The following is a 14,339-nucleotide window of genomic DNA, read 5'->3' as shown; positions in this document are numbered from 1 at the left end:
AGAGCGCGTGCACCACAACCAATAAAAAACACACACGCACACAGAAAGGAACTCGTAAAAGCGAATGTCGATGAGCGAAAAGAAGACGGAAAACAGAAGAAGGCGGGGAGAGGCAGCACTGAATCGGAGGCGCGCACAGAAAAAACAATGAACAAAGAGAATGTCAAGAGCGGAATAGAAACGAGAGTGTATCTGCGTGCGCGTGAGAGCTCCGGCGAGCGTCGAAGAAAGCGAAGCGCCAGCAAACAAAGAATGTCAGGAGTATAAGCAGGAAAAGAGGGAGAAATCAGGCCAATAAAAAAGAGGGTAAGAGAGGCAAGGCACACACCGCTAGAGGGAGAAGGAGGGAGGGGGAAGGCAGAAGAGGTGTTCCAGAGACACGCACAGGTGGATGAATAAAAGAAAAAGAACGCAAACAACAAACAAAAAGAGATGGAGAGGGAGAGGGATCGACTAAGTCGATAACAGCAATAACCCGTGTGCCTTATTTTCTGTATTCGCCCCGTGAAGGCGATTGCTGAAAAGGCGAACAGCGCACGAGCAGGAGAGAGAGAACGCGACAACGGAGGACAGACACACGAGAGGGTTAGGGAGGGAGGGAGGGAAGGGAGGGAAAAAGGTGAGAGACAGGGAAAAAGGTGAGAGACAGGGAAAAAGAGGAGGTAACAGAATGGAGCACGAGTAAAGACAGAAATCAGAGAAAGAGACGAGAGTACCACGACAGCACACAACAGAAGCAGGTTTAAGAGGCGAAAGAAAAACAAATGCGAAGAGGGAGAAAAGGGGGAGGGGGCTTGGCGACGGCGACACACAAAGAGGAGGGAAGACGGCAGAGAAAAAGCGGCACAAAACAAACGACAGACACGTCGCACACACGCACACGCGGAGAGGGAGAGCGACACGACGTGAGAACGGCAGCCACCAGCCAGAAAGTAGTACTTTTGGTTATATATATATATATATATCCTCCTGGTGGTTCCAACTCTCGATTTTTTTCGTTATTGATGTACTCTTCTGCCCCCCCACTGGCAAGAGAAACACGAACGGAGAGAGGCCACGAAGCCACAGGCAATTCCTCTGGGCGCGAAAACAAAAAGGAGGTGGTGGGTGGTGGCAGGCCTTTTGCCTCTTCAGGTGCGTGTGTAAGCGAACGGCACGCGTGGCCGACACGCACGCGACCGGAGCGCACGAAGAAATATAAAGTACGCTGAGTGACAGATAGAGAGAGAATAAGAAGACAGAAAGAGATGCACGCAAGGCCTCGGTACGCGAAACGATTGCGGCCCCCTCTACGTTTGTTTCGACGTCCTCCCACCACTAACACTCGCTCCTACTCCTCCTTCCCGTTGCGGCGAAGTTGTCCCCTTCCTCAACCTCTTGTCTGCCTTTTCCTCTGTATTTATTGATGCGCCTATGTGCGCGCGAGCACGTAAACGCGTCCCCACCCCCTTCCCTTCGTACCACTGCAAGGACAGCTATAGCAGGGAAACGCCGCGCACGCGGATGCGAGAGCACACGTGCGACCCCGCCCTCCACCACTCCAACAGGCACAGCAATATATCTGTGTACTACGAGACGGAAAAGAGCAAGAAGTGGAAGCAGGAGGAAAAGCGTAGACGGAGAGAACGATAAGGTGGTGGCGCCTACTGCAAATATACGTGTGAGAGAGCAACAGCGTCCCGTTCTCTCTCCCTCTCCGCCAAAGAGCGGCGCAAAGACGCGAAAAGGGAGAAGAAGCGAAGGAACAGCAGGAGCACACACGCGCACAGGGAGTGGCAGGCACGGACACACACAGAGAGTGGGGGGGGGAGAAGCACAAGAGGCACTTTACAAGGGAATGCGAGGTGAAAGACGAACGTGGATGATGACGGTCGGCGATGGTTACCGCGAAGAAAAGGGGGTGGGGAAGACGACGGCGAAGGGATTTGTAAATATATACAAGCAAAAAAAAAATGTACGAAGCGATCTTTTTCACGTCAATGATACTGTTGACGCAGACGCCGTATATGGATTATATATATATATATAATCCATATACCTATGTAAACGTGTGTGTGCGTATGTGTGTGTGTGTGTGGATCTGTATGACTTCCTATCGTCTCCTTTCCTGATGTCGTTGCCTCCGAATCGTCTAGTGGAGAAGGGCGGCAGAAAAGGGAGGAGCGGCAGACAGATATACAGAGAGAGCGAGCGAGCTCCGCCACACTGTAGCTCTCCCTTGCTCCTTAGTCTCGCTCTTCTCTGCAAGCCGTGTTTGAACGCTTCTTGTTCTCCTCGCGTACTTGCGTTGACTGCGTGAGGTTCGTGTGTGTGTGTGTGGGAGTGTGTGTGTGGGAGTGTGTGTGTGTTTCCGCAATTGTACGACACATGCAAGCCCCCCACACAGAACAGACGTCGTTTCTCAGACACACGAGTTCACGATCACGAGAGACCTTCCCTGTCTGCGTGTGTATGTGTGTACCTGACTGTGTGTAGCTGCCCGCCTCTCGCCAAATGTGGACGACGATGATACATAGACGGAGAGTGATCGAAGCAGATAAGCAACTCCACAGCAGCTGCACAATACCTACGTTAACGCGTGTGTGTGTGTATGTGCGCCTGTGTCAACGCGCAAACCGCGCAGCTGGCCAATGGCACGCAAGAAAGAAAGTGACGGGCACGCACAGCGAGCAAAACAGGCTGCAGCGTACACGAGGATGTCGTTTTGAACACCTCCGTGCTCACACACCCCCGCACCGTACGTGCAGGGTGTGTGCTGCTTATAGTGGAACAAACGAAGAAATCGAGCACGCGTGGGCGGCAGTGCGCGCGAGCGTGTCTAGATAGACGGAAGGAGTCGTGGGGATAGGGGGTAGGTACGTGTTTTGGCGAGTACGGAGGCCGGGTAGGTAGATGGAGTGGGTGGGCGTGACCTGAAGAAAGAGACGAAAAGAAGGGGGAGGTGTCGGAGCTGGCGGAATGGGAGAGAAGCGAATTGTTTGCCCAACGTATCCATTCTATCACGAGCTGGTCAACACACAGACGCATGCAACGACAGGTCCTCTGTCTCTGCTGCGTCACGGCTATGTCACGGACATCGGGCCCATCAGCGCCGTTTGATGTCGTTGGCCCCATGGCAGCTTCAGTGCGCACAGCGCGGGGGGTGGGTCCGTGGTTGCCTTCGACGTCGGCGAAACGCAGGTGAAGCTGAAAAAAAACAGGCGGATGCGCATATACGTTGAATCGCGGGCAGGATTCTTAGGGGGCCTGCCCAGGGCGTGGTCATGACCGCGGGTCTCCCCGGCACGGCGCCAGCTCAGACCTGTCAGCAGACGCGAAGAGTCGGCAGCAGCACAGGGGTGGGGGTGGAGAAGAGAAGCGGCGAACGGATGGCAGAAGCATTCGTCGTCGCTGCCGTCCCAGTCAGACCCCCTCTGCGCGCCATCTATGTTTGTACGTGTGGGTCAAGATTTGGGGGGTGAGAGAGGGGAGGGGGGAGAATGTCTATGCGCTTGTGTACCGGGGATGACGATAATTCCGGTGGTTCATGTGACTTCTTCTCCAAGAGCTAAAAGGGGGAGGGGGTGTGCTTGTGCGTCGGCGTGCGTCTGTGAGGAGAACACGTGGAGACGCATGCTCTCTGCTTGCCTCTGGTTCGTACTTTGGTGAGTCTCCGTGTGTCACGGCGAACACAACAGCAAGAGAAAGAAAAGAGAGAAGGTGTGACGAGAGAGGAAAGAGGGGCGCCGTAACGGCACGTCGGTCGGAGGCACAAGATGCGAGGAAGAGGCGTCGGAGAGAGCGGCGGACTTGCGCTAACACCGAATGACGAGGAAATCGCTCTGTAGGAAAGAGGGGGAGGAGGGGGGGGCCAAAGACTGGTGTACACGCAGATTGATTTTGGCCACGCCTTTGCTGTCCGTTCCAATTCCCTCCTTCCGTCCCATGTGCCCGAAACCCATAGTTCACGTGACGAACCACACGCAAGCTAAAAGGGGGAGAGAGACACACAATACCAAGGAGTGCGCATCAGCGGATCAAAAGCCTATACCTATCCACGCCCCGCGCCTGCAGCCGCATGAACTTGTGTCCGGTGTACCAGTGTGTCGGTGTGTGCAGTTGTATATCTGAGGCGTACACAGCAAGCACATCGATTTTTCAGATCCAGCAATGCACAACAGGTAATACAGGTAGCGAAAAAAAAAAGAGGGAGCGATCCACGCATGGCAAGCAGGAAGGACCTGCACGCAATTCGTGTATACTCTTGAGTGTGTGTGCGCACACATATCTGCTCGGCGAAGACACAAAACAGAAGAACGCTAGAAATGAGCAAAACAGGAACACAGAGGAAGAACCGAATCTGCGAGCACGCACATGCACATGCATAAAAAGGAAAGAGAGGAGTAGAAGTCACCACCAAAGCAGCACAGTACACATCTACGGGAAAAGCAGGGACACGCCGCACCGTAACGGCTCACGCGCACGCACCCCCCGTGTGGCAGAGCCGTCCATCTCACAGGGACTTGTTCCACAGCACTCCTCATTCCGCTCTTCATGCTGGCCTTCCTGTCACGCTGTCAAGGTGCGGTTGCGCTCCACCACACCCATCATGGCACCCACCCACGCCTGCCGGTCGTCCTCGCGTAAAAAGGACACCGCCACCGGTCGGGATGCGAAGACGAAGACGGCGCACATGTCGTTTGCCACCGGACGGCCTCCGTGATCGACCACCACTGCACCACCGTCGACACGGGAATCGCTGCCGCGACTGTTGGCACCGCACTTGGCACGACGGAACAGCGTCATGTGCGCCTCCGCGATGCCGTGTCCAGCGCCAACGTAGACGGCCTCCAGGTGAACGAGGTTCAGCGCCGTTTCGTACGGCACCTCCTGCTGGGAAAGGGAGAGCCCCGTCGGCAGCGGCGCCCCGTGCTTCGACCGCTTCGCGCGCGGCAGCCGATCGTGTCGGTGCGCGTCCGCCGGCGTCGCCCACGTGAAGTGCGGCATGAGGACCTCGCTGCCACAGTATGTGTCCATGCAGTCGAGAATTTGGAAGAGGCGTAGGTGCGGTCGGCGACTGTTGTGAATGTACTTGACAGCGAGAGTGCCGCGAGAGCGCAAGAGCGGCATGAGATCTTTGAGAGGTCGCTTGACAATGCCGCTTGATGGCTGAGATGCCGCGAGCTTCGCTCGGCCTGCACCGCCGCCAGTGTCTCTGCGTCCGTCGCATCTGCCCGTCTCGCTACCGTGGTCACCGCCTTCGCCCGAGCTGCTGCTGCTGCTGCTGTCCACGTACCCGTCTCGCATGTGCACATGACGCCCGCGAGTGTGCAGGGATGCATCTTGCCGCCCATGGCGGTTGTGTTGTCCACGACTGTTCGTGTCACCTTGGCGGTGATTGAGCCGAGGCGACGACGAAGGCTCCGCCGGTGCCGCAGCAAATCCGTTCGGCGCCGAAAAAGGATGGTGCTGTGATACCCCAAAGACCATATGCGGTTGAAAAGACGACGACTGGTGGTGCTGCACCGTTGCACACGGCGGCGCTGCTCCTGCGGTGTCGACAGCGCGGTGCAGATGTCGATATGGCGGCGATGGCGTGGCCGCCTGCGCCAAGGAGGAGACGGCCTCGGCGTTTTCGTTGTCCAAGTCGTACGGCAGCGCACTAGAACCAACGGCGGCCGGGCCCGCAGGGCTGACACGAGCGCGAGCTTCCTCGTGAGCGCGCGATGCAGATGCCGTGCTAGAAGCGGCAGGTGACACAGACGACGCAACTGATGGCCTAAGATGGCTCAGCGCGGAGGTCCCGTCGCCCGCGGTGGTGATGTCGTCGTTGCGAAAGGCTGGCAGCCGAGCCGTGATGATCTGGACTGGGTGCGTGCCGCCGCCGCTGAAGGCGAGCTGGGCATTCGGTGCGCGGTAGGTCGGTTCCGTGTCTGAGGTCGCGCTGCTGTTCACTAGCCGATTTCGAGCGTCGGACGTGGTGGGGCGCTGCGGCGGCGGTGTGTAACTGTCGTGTCGCTCCCGCTGCGGCGGCGGCGGTGGCACTGGTGCGACGCTCGCAATGACGTTCTCCGTCGGGTCTTCGACCAGGAAGGACGACGTCTCCATCCCTGCCTCCCGCCGCGCCTGCCGCACCGTACGGTAGAGGTCGATGTAAAAGCACTGCGCCAGCCCGGCCACGTCCTCGGCACTCAACGACTCTACACCGCGCTCCATTTCTCCCGCCTCCCTGGCGTAGTAGTTCTTGAGGTAGTGTGCGATGCGGCGGACATTAGCTGCGTGCTCGTCGGCGTTGTGGCAGCTGACGAATTCAACTGGCTCGACATGGTGCAGGACACGGTCAGCAGAAACGGTCGGCGGCGTTGTTGTCGAGGTGGCGCATGGAGGCGACGGTGCCAGGGGTGGGCGTCGCAGCGGCTGGCGCCACGACTGCGAGCTCTGATCCTCCCTCACCTCTTCGTAGGCGGAGTCGCGGCGCGCGGCGGGGGCCGCGGGAGGAGAATGGGACGCCGACAGTACTGACGACACTGGACGCGACGCATAGGCGCTGTTCACGTAAGAGTCTCGTACAGAGCCCTCCTCCCACACATGCTTGTCTCTCCGCCCGCGCGGCTCATACGGTGACGGCGATGCTGCTGTCGCGGCATCTGTGGAGGCTGTGGCAGCGCCACGATGGGTTTCCTCACCGCTGCTGTCTCCCCACCCCCACAGTAGCGACGACGGCGAGGGCCCGCGACGAGAGACGGGTGGTGGCGGTGCGGACGAGTGCCGCCACCCACGGGAGGCTGGCGTCGTCGTTGTCGCCGCGGTAGACACGCGACCGTACGGCGGCGTGGACGAAAAAGATGAGGCGCGGGACCACTCCCACCTTGGCACGGACGGCGGCGCCGACGCTGCCCACCCGCCGCCCACCGCTCCGCCGGTGTACGTGTACGACTTTCGGCGGGTGGATAAGGAGGGCGGCGCGGCAGAGTCCTTCCCGTAGCGGAACATTGTGCCGGATGAGGTTGCCGCAGGAGCAGCCGACGCAGCGCCTCTCGAGGCGTTGCTGTCGTTGATAAAAGAAGGCAGGTAACTCGGATCGGCTCTGTTGCCACTCGCAGAAGCGGCTTCGCGGATGTATGGCGAGTGGCCGACGCTGGCCAACGTCGCTGAAGCCCGCGGGCGCTGGAGAAGCGACGTGCCGTTCAGAATGCCGTCGTTTCGCGAGTCGCTCGCGCTGTGTGAAGGTTTACTGTTGCCAAGGTGGCGGATTGAAGAGTACGTATCCCCTGCGCCAAGGTTTGTGTGTCTGTCCTCGCCTACGCTGTCTCGTCGAAAGCTTCCGCGGGCGCCGAGCAGCGGTGCATTATTGCCTCGGTTGTTCAGCATGGATATGTTCGGTGGAGAACCGCGCTCCGCAGTAGACGGGCCGCGTAAAGCTGGACGGATAGCGTCCACTGCGTCCTGTGGCAGCGCCTTGCGTGTGGGGCGGCCGGACTGATTGACGAAGTCCTGCAAGTAGGCGATGGAGTCCGACACAGACGCATCCGCTGCGACGGGCATGACGCAGAGAGCGGTGCAGTGCAACACAGCACACGGCGCCTTCGGTGAATCTATGTATGGAGTAGCGTGCGTGTGTGTTTCACCGCTTACAAGTCTATGTGTGTGCGGGTGTGTCCCGATGGACAACGAAACGCTGCGGCAGCCCCCTCGGTGGTGCGCTCTCACCCACTCACAGAGACGTGTAGAAGTCCGGGGAGGGGCGGCTTTTGGGGTTGTGCTGCAACACGACGACCACAACGCACAGCGATGTACGAGCGATAGAGGAGGCGAGGAAGATGGGTTCGCAGGGAATGGGGGGAGGGGCGGAGTAGAGCGGTGAAGAGTCAGCATTGCAGGAAAGCAAAAGCATGACAACAACATGAATGAGGGCACGCTGCGAGCTGCGCCCTGTCGCGGGGGTCACCTGCGATGCACCGCCATGCAACTGCTTGTGTGCGCCACTGGAAGCACAGATCCATTCATGATACGTGCAAGTGCGAGCGTTCTAGCTCGACCTTTGGCGTCGGGCACACCATCGTCACCCTGCGCCCCATCACACACACACACACACACACACACACACACACAGACACGCACATGCAGTTTGAGCAAACATACACAAAGACGCGCTGTACGATAAGCGATACTTGATGAGAAAGCTGGTGGAGGTGGAAGCACGCAAAATACTATGCAGGAACACCACCTATCACCATGGCCAAGGTGGCCTCGTACCTTTCCCCCGAGTTTTCTACCGTCGTTGTGTGTTCTTCATAGTCCTCTGGGGTTGTTCGTGCTTAAAAAGAGACCCGGGTGACGTTGAGGAGGGGGGTGGACGCTTCCGCGCGTAGCATGCCAGGGGCCAGTGCCCCCAATGTGTGAGGAAGTCAGGCAGCCCCCTCCCTCTATGCCCTGCCGAATGCCGAACCACCTCTGGTGGCGACAGGACCAAGCACCTACGACGTGGGGGGTGGCCAGAGCGATGTGCCGCTGCTGATGCGGGTGGTCAGGTCGTGGATGGCGTTGTATTGTGGAGCGAGCTGCGGCAGTGAACGCGTCTGCGCCCCTCATGTGATGGGCAAAGTGCCAGCGCAACCCCAGCGTATCCCACCCCCGGCCCTCACGCAGCCTACAGAGGTGTGGGGAGCCTGCGTGCTGCCCCAAGAGGAGCGCGCTACGTTTCGACCAGCATAATGGGCCCCGCATCCCGCGGCGCAGAGCAGCGGGATGCGGGGCCCTGTGGGAGGGTTGGAGTGGGGGAAGTCATGTAGCGTTGGACTCATGTTCTACGGCAGCATGAACAGATCGAAGAAAAGCTTAACAGGAGAGAAGACACGCGAAGCAGAAGCGACAGCGAGAGGGTGTAGGCGTGTGGAGGTGACAACGTGCGTATGTAAAGGGAACGTGCTTGTGTGTGTGTGTGTGTGTGTGTGTGTGTGTGTGTACGCGTGCGTCATCGAGCCTATCTCTACATCCATGTCGGTGATTGTGGAGAAGTACGAGAACCCGTACGTACATCAACGCGTGCGCTCACCGAGACGCGCTCCAGCCACGGCTACGGCGCTTTCTATCTCCCAAAGCGCACGTAACGCCAACGAGAAGCGTTGCCAATCAAGCCATCCGAATCCTTCCTGCACACCTCCCATCCACCACCTGCAGCCACCGTCGCCAACGCCATGGACATTATCATCCGTCGAGCCTCTCAAGTCGCAACCCGAGAAAAAAAAAAAGAGGGGGAGTGAGTGGAGAGATGAACGAAAATCCAAGGAAAGAGGGGGCGGACGGACGGTGGGGGGGGGGGGCACACACGCGAAAAGGGAAAACAGAAAACGAGTAATGTGAACAAAGCCAAACAAAAATATGATCAGAAGAGGCGAAGAAACGACACGCCTCGCATCAACGCACTCACGCACGCACGCCTCACATCAACGCAGACGTGTCCGTGCGTCCGTGCCATGGAGTAAAACTGTGGAGCAGCGAGCGACAATACCAACAAAGAAAAGAGCGAGGAGGAGAGGTGCTCTCACCCCCTTCCTCAGAACAGTTTATCTCTGAACGCTGGTGTTTGGGTGCGTGCGCGTGCCCCGCCACCACACACCATCGCGGAAGCCAACGAAGGAGGGAGAAAAGGAAGTGAGTTGAGTGTCCCCATACTACCTCTTCTTCCCCCTCCCCCGCCGCCTGCCTCCACCCCTCCCACACAAACACACATTAACATACCGCGTGTGTTTTCTCACACAGGGATGAACGCATGTACACACACACAAGGCCTAGCGAGAGAAAACGGGATGCATCTAGTACGGCAGCCCCGCCAAGACAAGCCCTGTCGCCGCTATCATCTTCGTCAGGGTAACGGTCCCGCCGCGAAAGAAGCCGCGGATGCCCTCTTTTTGCGCGATGCGGGCCACACACTTCATGGCGGATGAGTACCGCAGCCGGTCCTCCATAACGGCGACCATCATGCGATGGCGCACTAAGTCCACCGGATGAAGACACAGGGTGGTCGTGCCGGATACCGCCAAGCCACACACTGTTTGTATGATCGCCGGGGTCCAACCGTTGCCCTCCTCATCTGGCGGTACGTACGGAGCGACGAGGTTCAGCAGAACACTCTGCACAGACTGGTAGACAACGCTGCCGAAGATAAAGAGAGTGAGGCCGCGATAGAGGAAGTGGGGGCATTCGCTCATCACGGGATGGGCGTAGAAGGAAAAGCTATTTCGGAACTGGTACGGGGCGCCGACACGGGACTTGACATCGACGGCGAGACGGAACCGCGCGTACTCCAGGGGGTAGCTCACCGCAGTGGCCGCTAGTGCACCCCCGAGAAGGGCGGCGTAGCTGGCCACCGTGTAGCCCGCTACGGAATGCATCACACAGGAGTTGAAGATGAACGATTGTGTTGGGTACGCAAGAAATATCTGCGCGAGCAGTATAGGCAGAAGCGAGACCACCTGGATGAGGTTGCCGCGCCAGAAGCTCCGTGCGCCCTCCATATGCTTGAGGTAGCGCACACAGGACCACACGGTCTTGAACTCGCACTGAAGGACACCTGCGCGTTGGAGCTCCTTTTGGCACTGCATTACGTACTTCACACGCTCGAGGGGGGCGAGCACAGTGCGGCTGATGGCTCGCATGAGCCAGAGCCGCTGGATATACTCCACAGAGATGAGCGTTGAGCCATCGTCTTCATAGGGGCAGCGCTGGTCGCCGTGCTGCGATGCCGACTCGTGCGACAGTGATGAATATGATGATCCGGCGTGGTCAGTCTCCGAAGTCCCGCCATGCGACGAGTAGGATGACGCGGAAGACCTCTCCCCAGCCCTGTACGCAGAGCCGCCGCCGCTACCACTACTGCTGCTCTGGGCGGCAACGCTAGTGGTTGGCATGGCTAGACAATTAGAAGGGTGTCGAAAACACGCAAGACGCTCTCGCTCTCCTTCCCCTGGACTGGTGTGTGTATGCGTGCGTGTGTATGTGTGTGTGTGGGGGGGGCACGTTTGTGAAGTCTCACGAAGCACACGCACACGCAGATGGACAGAGACCGACAGAGAGAGAGCGCTACACTAGAAGCCAGCGATTCGCGCCGGACTGCAAGCAAACCAAGCGCAGCGCAGTCGTGCCTCTCACAGGCACACCCGTGAAAAAAAAAAAACGAAAAACAACGAAAAGGAAACACACGCAAATACACACCAGTTACGCACTGCCGGAAGGACGAGCACGCTGCCAATGCGATGGGCCTTCGACTTGATCACTTGAAAGACCACGCTGACAAAGGCAGCAGCCTTCGCGGGTGCACGTATGTATCTGTAATAGATGTCGTGCTGGTGCGTGATGATCGACTGTAGGAGAGAGAAAGAGAGGCAGAGAAAAACGCGGCAGACCGGTATCCCAAAACTCAGCACAGCCAACGCCCCATACGCAAGCGCCTCCTCCCTCCCCTTGCCTCCCTCCTTTTCTTTTCCGAAAAAAGAGCGAGAGGCTTACACGCACACGCACACGCACGCGCACAGCGTATCCCCCTTTCACGCTGCTAAGGGAACGAACGAGTGACGAAACGAGAACGAGCAACACGAGTGAGAACAAGGGGGGATATAATGACGCACAACGCGGATGGGGTGTGGGGTAACAAACAAGCAGAGGGAGGGAGAGAGAACCAGCGCGTGCGTGATGTGCGGGTGTGTGTGCACGAGGATGCAGCTTAGATGTACCTGTGAGGAAGAGGAAAAAGGAGAGAAAGGAGATAGGAGAGATAAGAATAGGCCAAGGCGACAACGTCCATGCCCACGCCGAAGCGTCTGCGCGTACGCGTATGACCGCCCGTGTCTGTGTCTGTGTTGTGTGTGTGTGTGTGTGTGTGTGTGTGTGTGTGTGTGTGTGTGTGTGTGTGTGTGTGGGTGCTTGTGGTTGTGAAGAAGTGCCTCCAATGACGTAAAATATAACGGAGAAAAGCCAAAGGCAACCAAAAAGATGGTATGCGTACTGGTACAAGGAGAAGACGTGGGAGAAAGAGGGGGGTGTGTTCAGCACGCACCCCGGCGCCAACCAGGAAGGAGGAAACGCGTGCGGTGCAGTGCGTCCAAAGGGTGCCAGAAAGCGACGTGAGAGGAAGGACGAGAAGAAAAAAAGAGCGAGAGGGGCAGTATTTTGTGCGTTGGTCGGTATGTGGAGGAATGGCGCGCACACACACATATATTACATATGCGTATACACACCTACATATATAGTCTTTTTTTTTCTGCGTAATAGACGACGCCCCCTGCAAGAGAAGGCGAAGGGGCCAGAGAGAGACTCGAGTGACGACGTATTGTCAGCGATGCGACCCCGCGTCCCCTTGAGTTCGCTCTCTCCCTGCCTCGCTCTCCTCTCCCCTTGATCATAGACGCCTCGCTGCACATCACGCCGAGTAGGCAGTAAGGCCGTCCTGTCCTGAAGCTCTCCCTCTTACCTCCCGCCGCGATCAAGCAGATTGACGCACCACTTGCATCGCGGCACGCGAGTACAGCAGTGAAACGTCGAAGATACAGAGACTGAGAGAAAGAAAGAGAGAACGATCTATGTGAACACGACCTGGCACACACCCATGCATGTCAGAGGCACTGGCATCTACTTTCACCTGAGTCAACCTGAGACGGCCCTGTAGCACAGCGGATGGGCGAAAACGGCAGGGGTGACTTGAGGTCGGCGCGTGCTCAAGGGCTCTCGTCCCTCTTATTGCAGCCATTAGCCCGGGCTTGTGCGCTTGCATATGCGTCTGCGTACATGTAGCAGCCACGGGCCAACCCTTCGTCATACTTGGGCTCGATCTTCGCTTTTCTTGTTCAGCCCGCAAGCGTGGACTACAAAGCATGCACACACACACACACACACACACACACACGAGGCATCCGTGTCACCTACACAAATACATCCACATGCATAGAAACATCTGTGTACACACATGTGCATGCCTTCCCCATCTACATCGTCGTTGTATCTCGGAGAAGCCGCAAGGCCAGAGATGAGGAGAACAGATATCAGCAAAGGCATACACATGTATGCGTGCATGTATACGTGTGCGTGCATGTGCATGTGGGGGTGCAAGCAACGAGACAAAACACAGAGGAAAACATAATCTCTGCGATGAGACAAAGTCGCCAAGAGGTAGACAGGAGGGGCGCTTCAGACATCGAGCCGCCCAACGAAGACGGAGGAGTAGCGCGGACTCGCACGCCTGAAAGGAAACGCAACAACACAGAATTAGCGAGAGAAGAGCGAGAAGCAGTAGAGGGTGGCGGGGCTCAAAGCAGTCTTACCCCTCCCTCACCTCTCTCATCACAAAACAAGTAGCAACAGCAGCGAGGAGACCCAACGCATAAATCGAAAAGGTAAGAATTATGGGGAAGAAAAAGCGGCAAGGCGAAGGGTGGAGGTGGGCGGCGTGGCAAGAGAGAAGACACACTATGGAAACAGTTGGCGTGCATGTGCGTGGGCACGCACACGCAATTCAATGTGAGAAAGAGAAAAAGAGGGGTGGTCGGCAAGTTTACACGGAGTGCCGCAGCAGCGGCAGGTGCTGCCGGATACAACCCGCCCCCCCTTTTCCCCCTGTTCCGCCCTTTCGGTCTTGCATCCCATCCCGCTTCGCGCAGAGGTCATCCCGCCTGATATGCCCCCCCCCACTGTCGCCATGCTGAGGAGTCCACACAGAAAGAGCTTCTCTCTTCATTGCTTAGACCTCATGCGTTTTGTCCAGATGGACACAAAGACCAGCACCAGCAGCGCCACGATGCACAGCCCAAATAAAGAGAGAAAGCACTTGTCGCGTGCCAGCTGGCGGTAGAACCAGCGCAAATCACGCGAGGCGTGGTCGATCTGGCCCTGCAAGTTCTGCAGCTCCTCGTCGATGTGGTACATGCGCTCCGTCTGCTTCTGAAGCTCCACTAACGTTGTCTTGCCCGCCTCCTCCGTCACATTCTGCAACCGCTCTGTACGCTGGAGGGACTGAAGCGCGTCCTTCTGCACGTTGATGGCCGCATTCAGCACCTGCTTCGAGTCTGTGAACCCCGTGCCGTCTGTCCTGCCACGGCCCATCATCTCCTCCTCACGCTGCTCCTGGTACGTCTTCGGTCGCGCAGACACCGAGTGACGGGGATAAATCTGGTTCTTCATCTCCGCATCGTAGTTGCGGATGGTCTGGTCGCGATCCTTGCAGATGCCCTCATGAGCCTGCCGCGCATCCAGGTCCAGGGTACGACGGGTCTCGGCACGCAGGGCAGCCAGCTTCTGCCGCGCCTCTCGCATCAGCGGGCGCGCCTCCATCTCTACTTTTTTCTTCTCAGGAAGCGTATCGGTGATGA

The 14,339-nt window shown here is 57.8% G+C and overlaps 3 protein-coding genes across 3 annotated transcripts in view; all 3 read right to left on the bottom strand.

The window, feature by feature from the left end:
- Positions 1 to 4,548: 4,548 nt before the first annotated feature.
- Positions 4,549 to 7,854, bottom strand: LINJ_07_0590 (conserved hypothetical protein; the record flags this gene model as incomplete). Its single annotated transcript, XM_001463228.1, has 1 exon — positions 4,549 to 7,854. One exon carries the CDS (start codon positions 7,852 to 7,854, stop codon positions 4,549 to 4,551), a length of 3,306 nt encoding a protein of 1,101 aa, XP_001463265.1.
- A 1,940-nt stretch (positions 7,855 to 9,794) lies between these two features.
- LINJ_07_0580 (adp/ATP carrier-like protein) lies at positions 9,795 to 10,889 on the bottom strand (the record flags this gene model as incomplete). The annotated part of the gene is made up of 1 exon (XM_001463229.1): positions 9,795 to 10,889. One exon carries the CDS (start codon positions 10,887 to 10,889, stop codon positions 9,795 to 9,797), a length of 1,095 nt encoding a protein of 364 aa, XP_001463266.1.
- Positions 10,890 to 13,704: 2,815 nt separating this feature from the next.
- Positions 13,705 to 14,339, bottom strand: part of LINJ_07_0570 (QA-SNARE protein putative) — a gene marked incomplete at both ends in the record, with an annotated part of 711 nt that continues 76 nt past the window's right edge. Inside the window, one exon of the mRNA XM_001463230.1 lies at positions 13,705 to 14,339. This exon is cut by the window's right edge and continues 76 nt beyond it. Coding sequence (XP_001463267.1) covers positions 13,705 to 14,339 — 635 coding nt within the window.

This window comes from Leishmania infantum, chromosome 7 (genome assembly GCF_000002875.2).
Source record: "Leishmania infantum JPCM5 genome chromosome 7".
NCBI classification, from domain to species: Eukaryota; Euglenozoa; class Kinetoplastea; order Trypanosomatida; family Trypanosomatidae; genus Leishmania; species Leishmania infantum.
The sequence above is the reverse complement of the archived record's forward strand: the minus strand, read 5'-3'. Positions and strand labels throughout refer to the sequence as shown.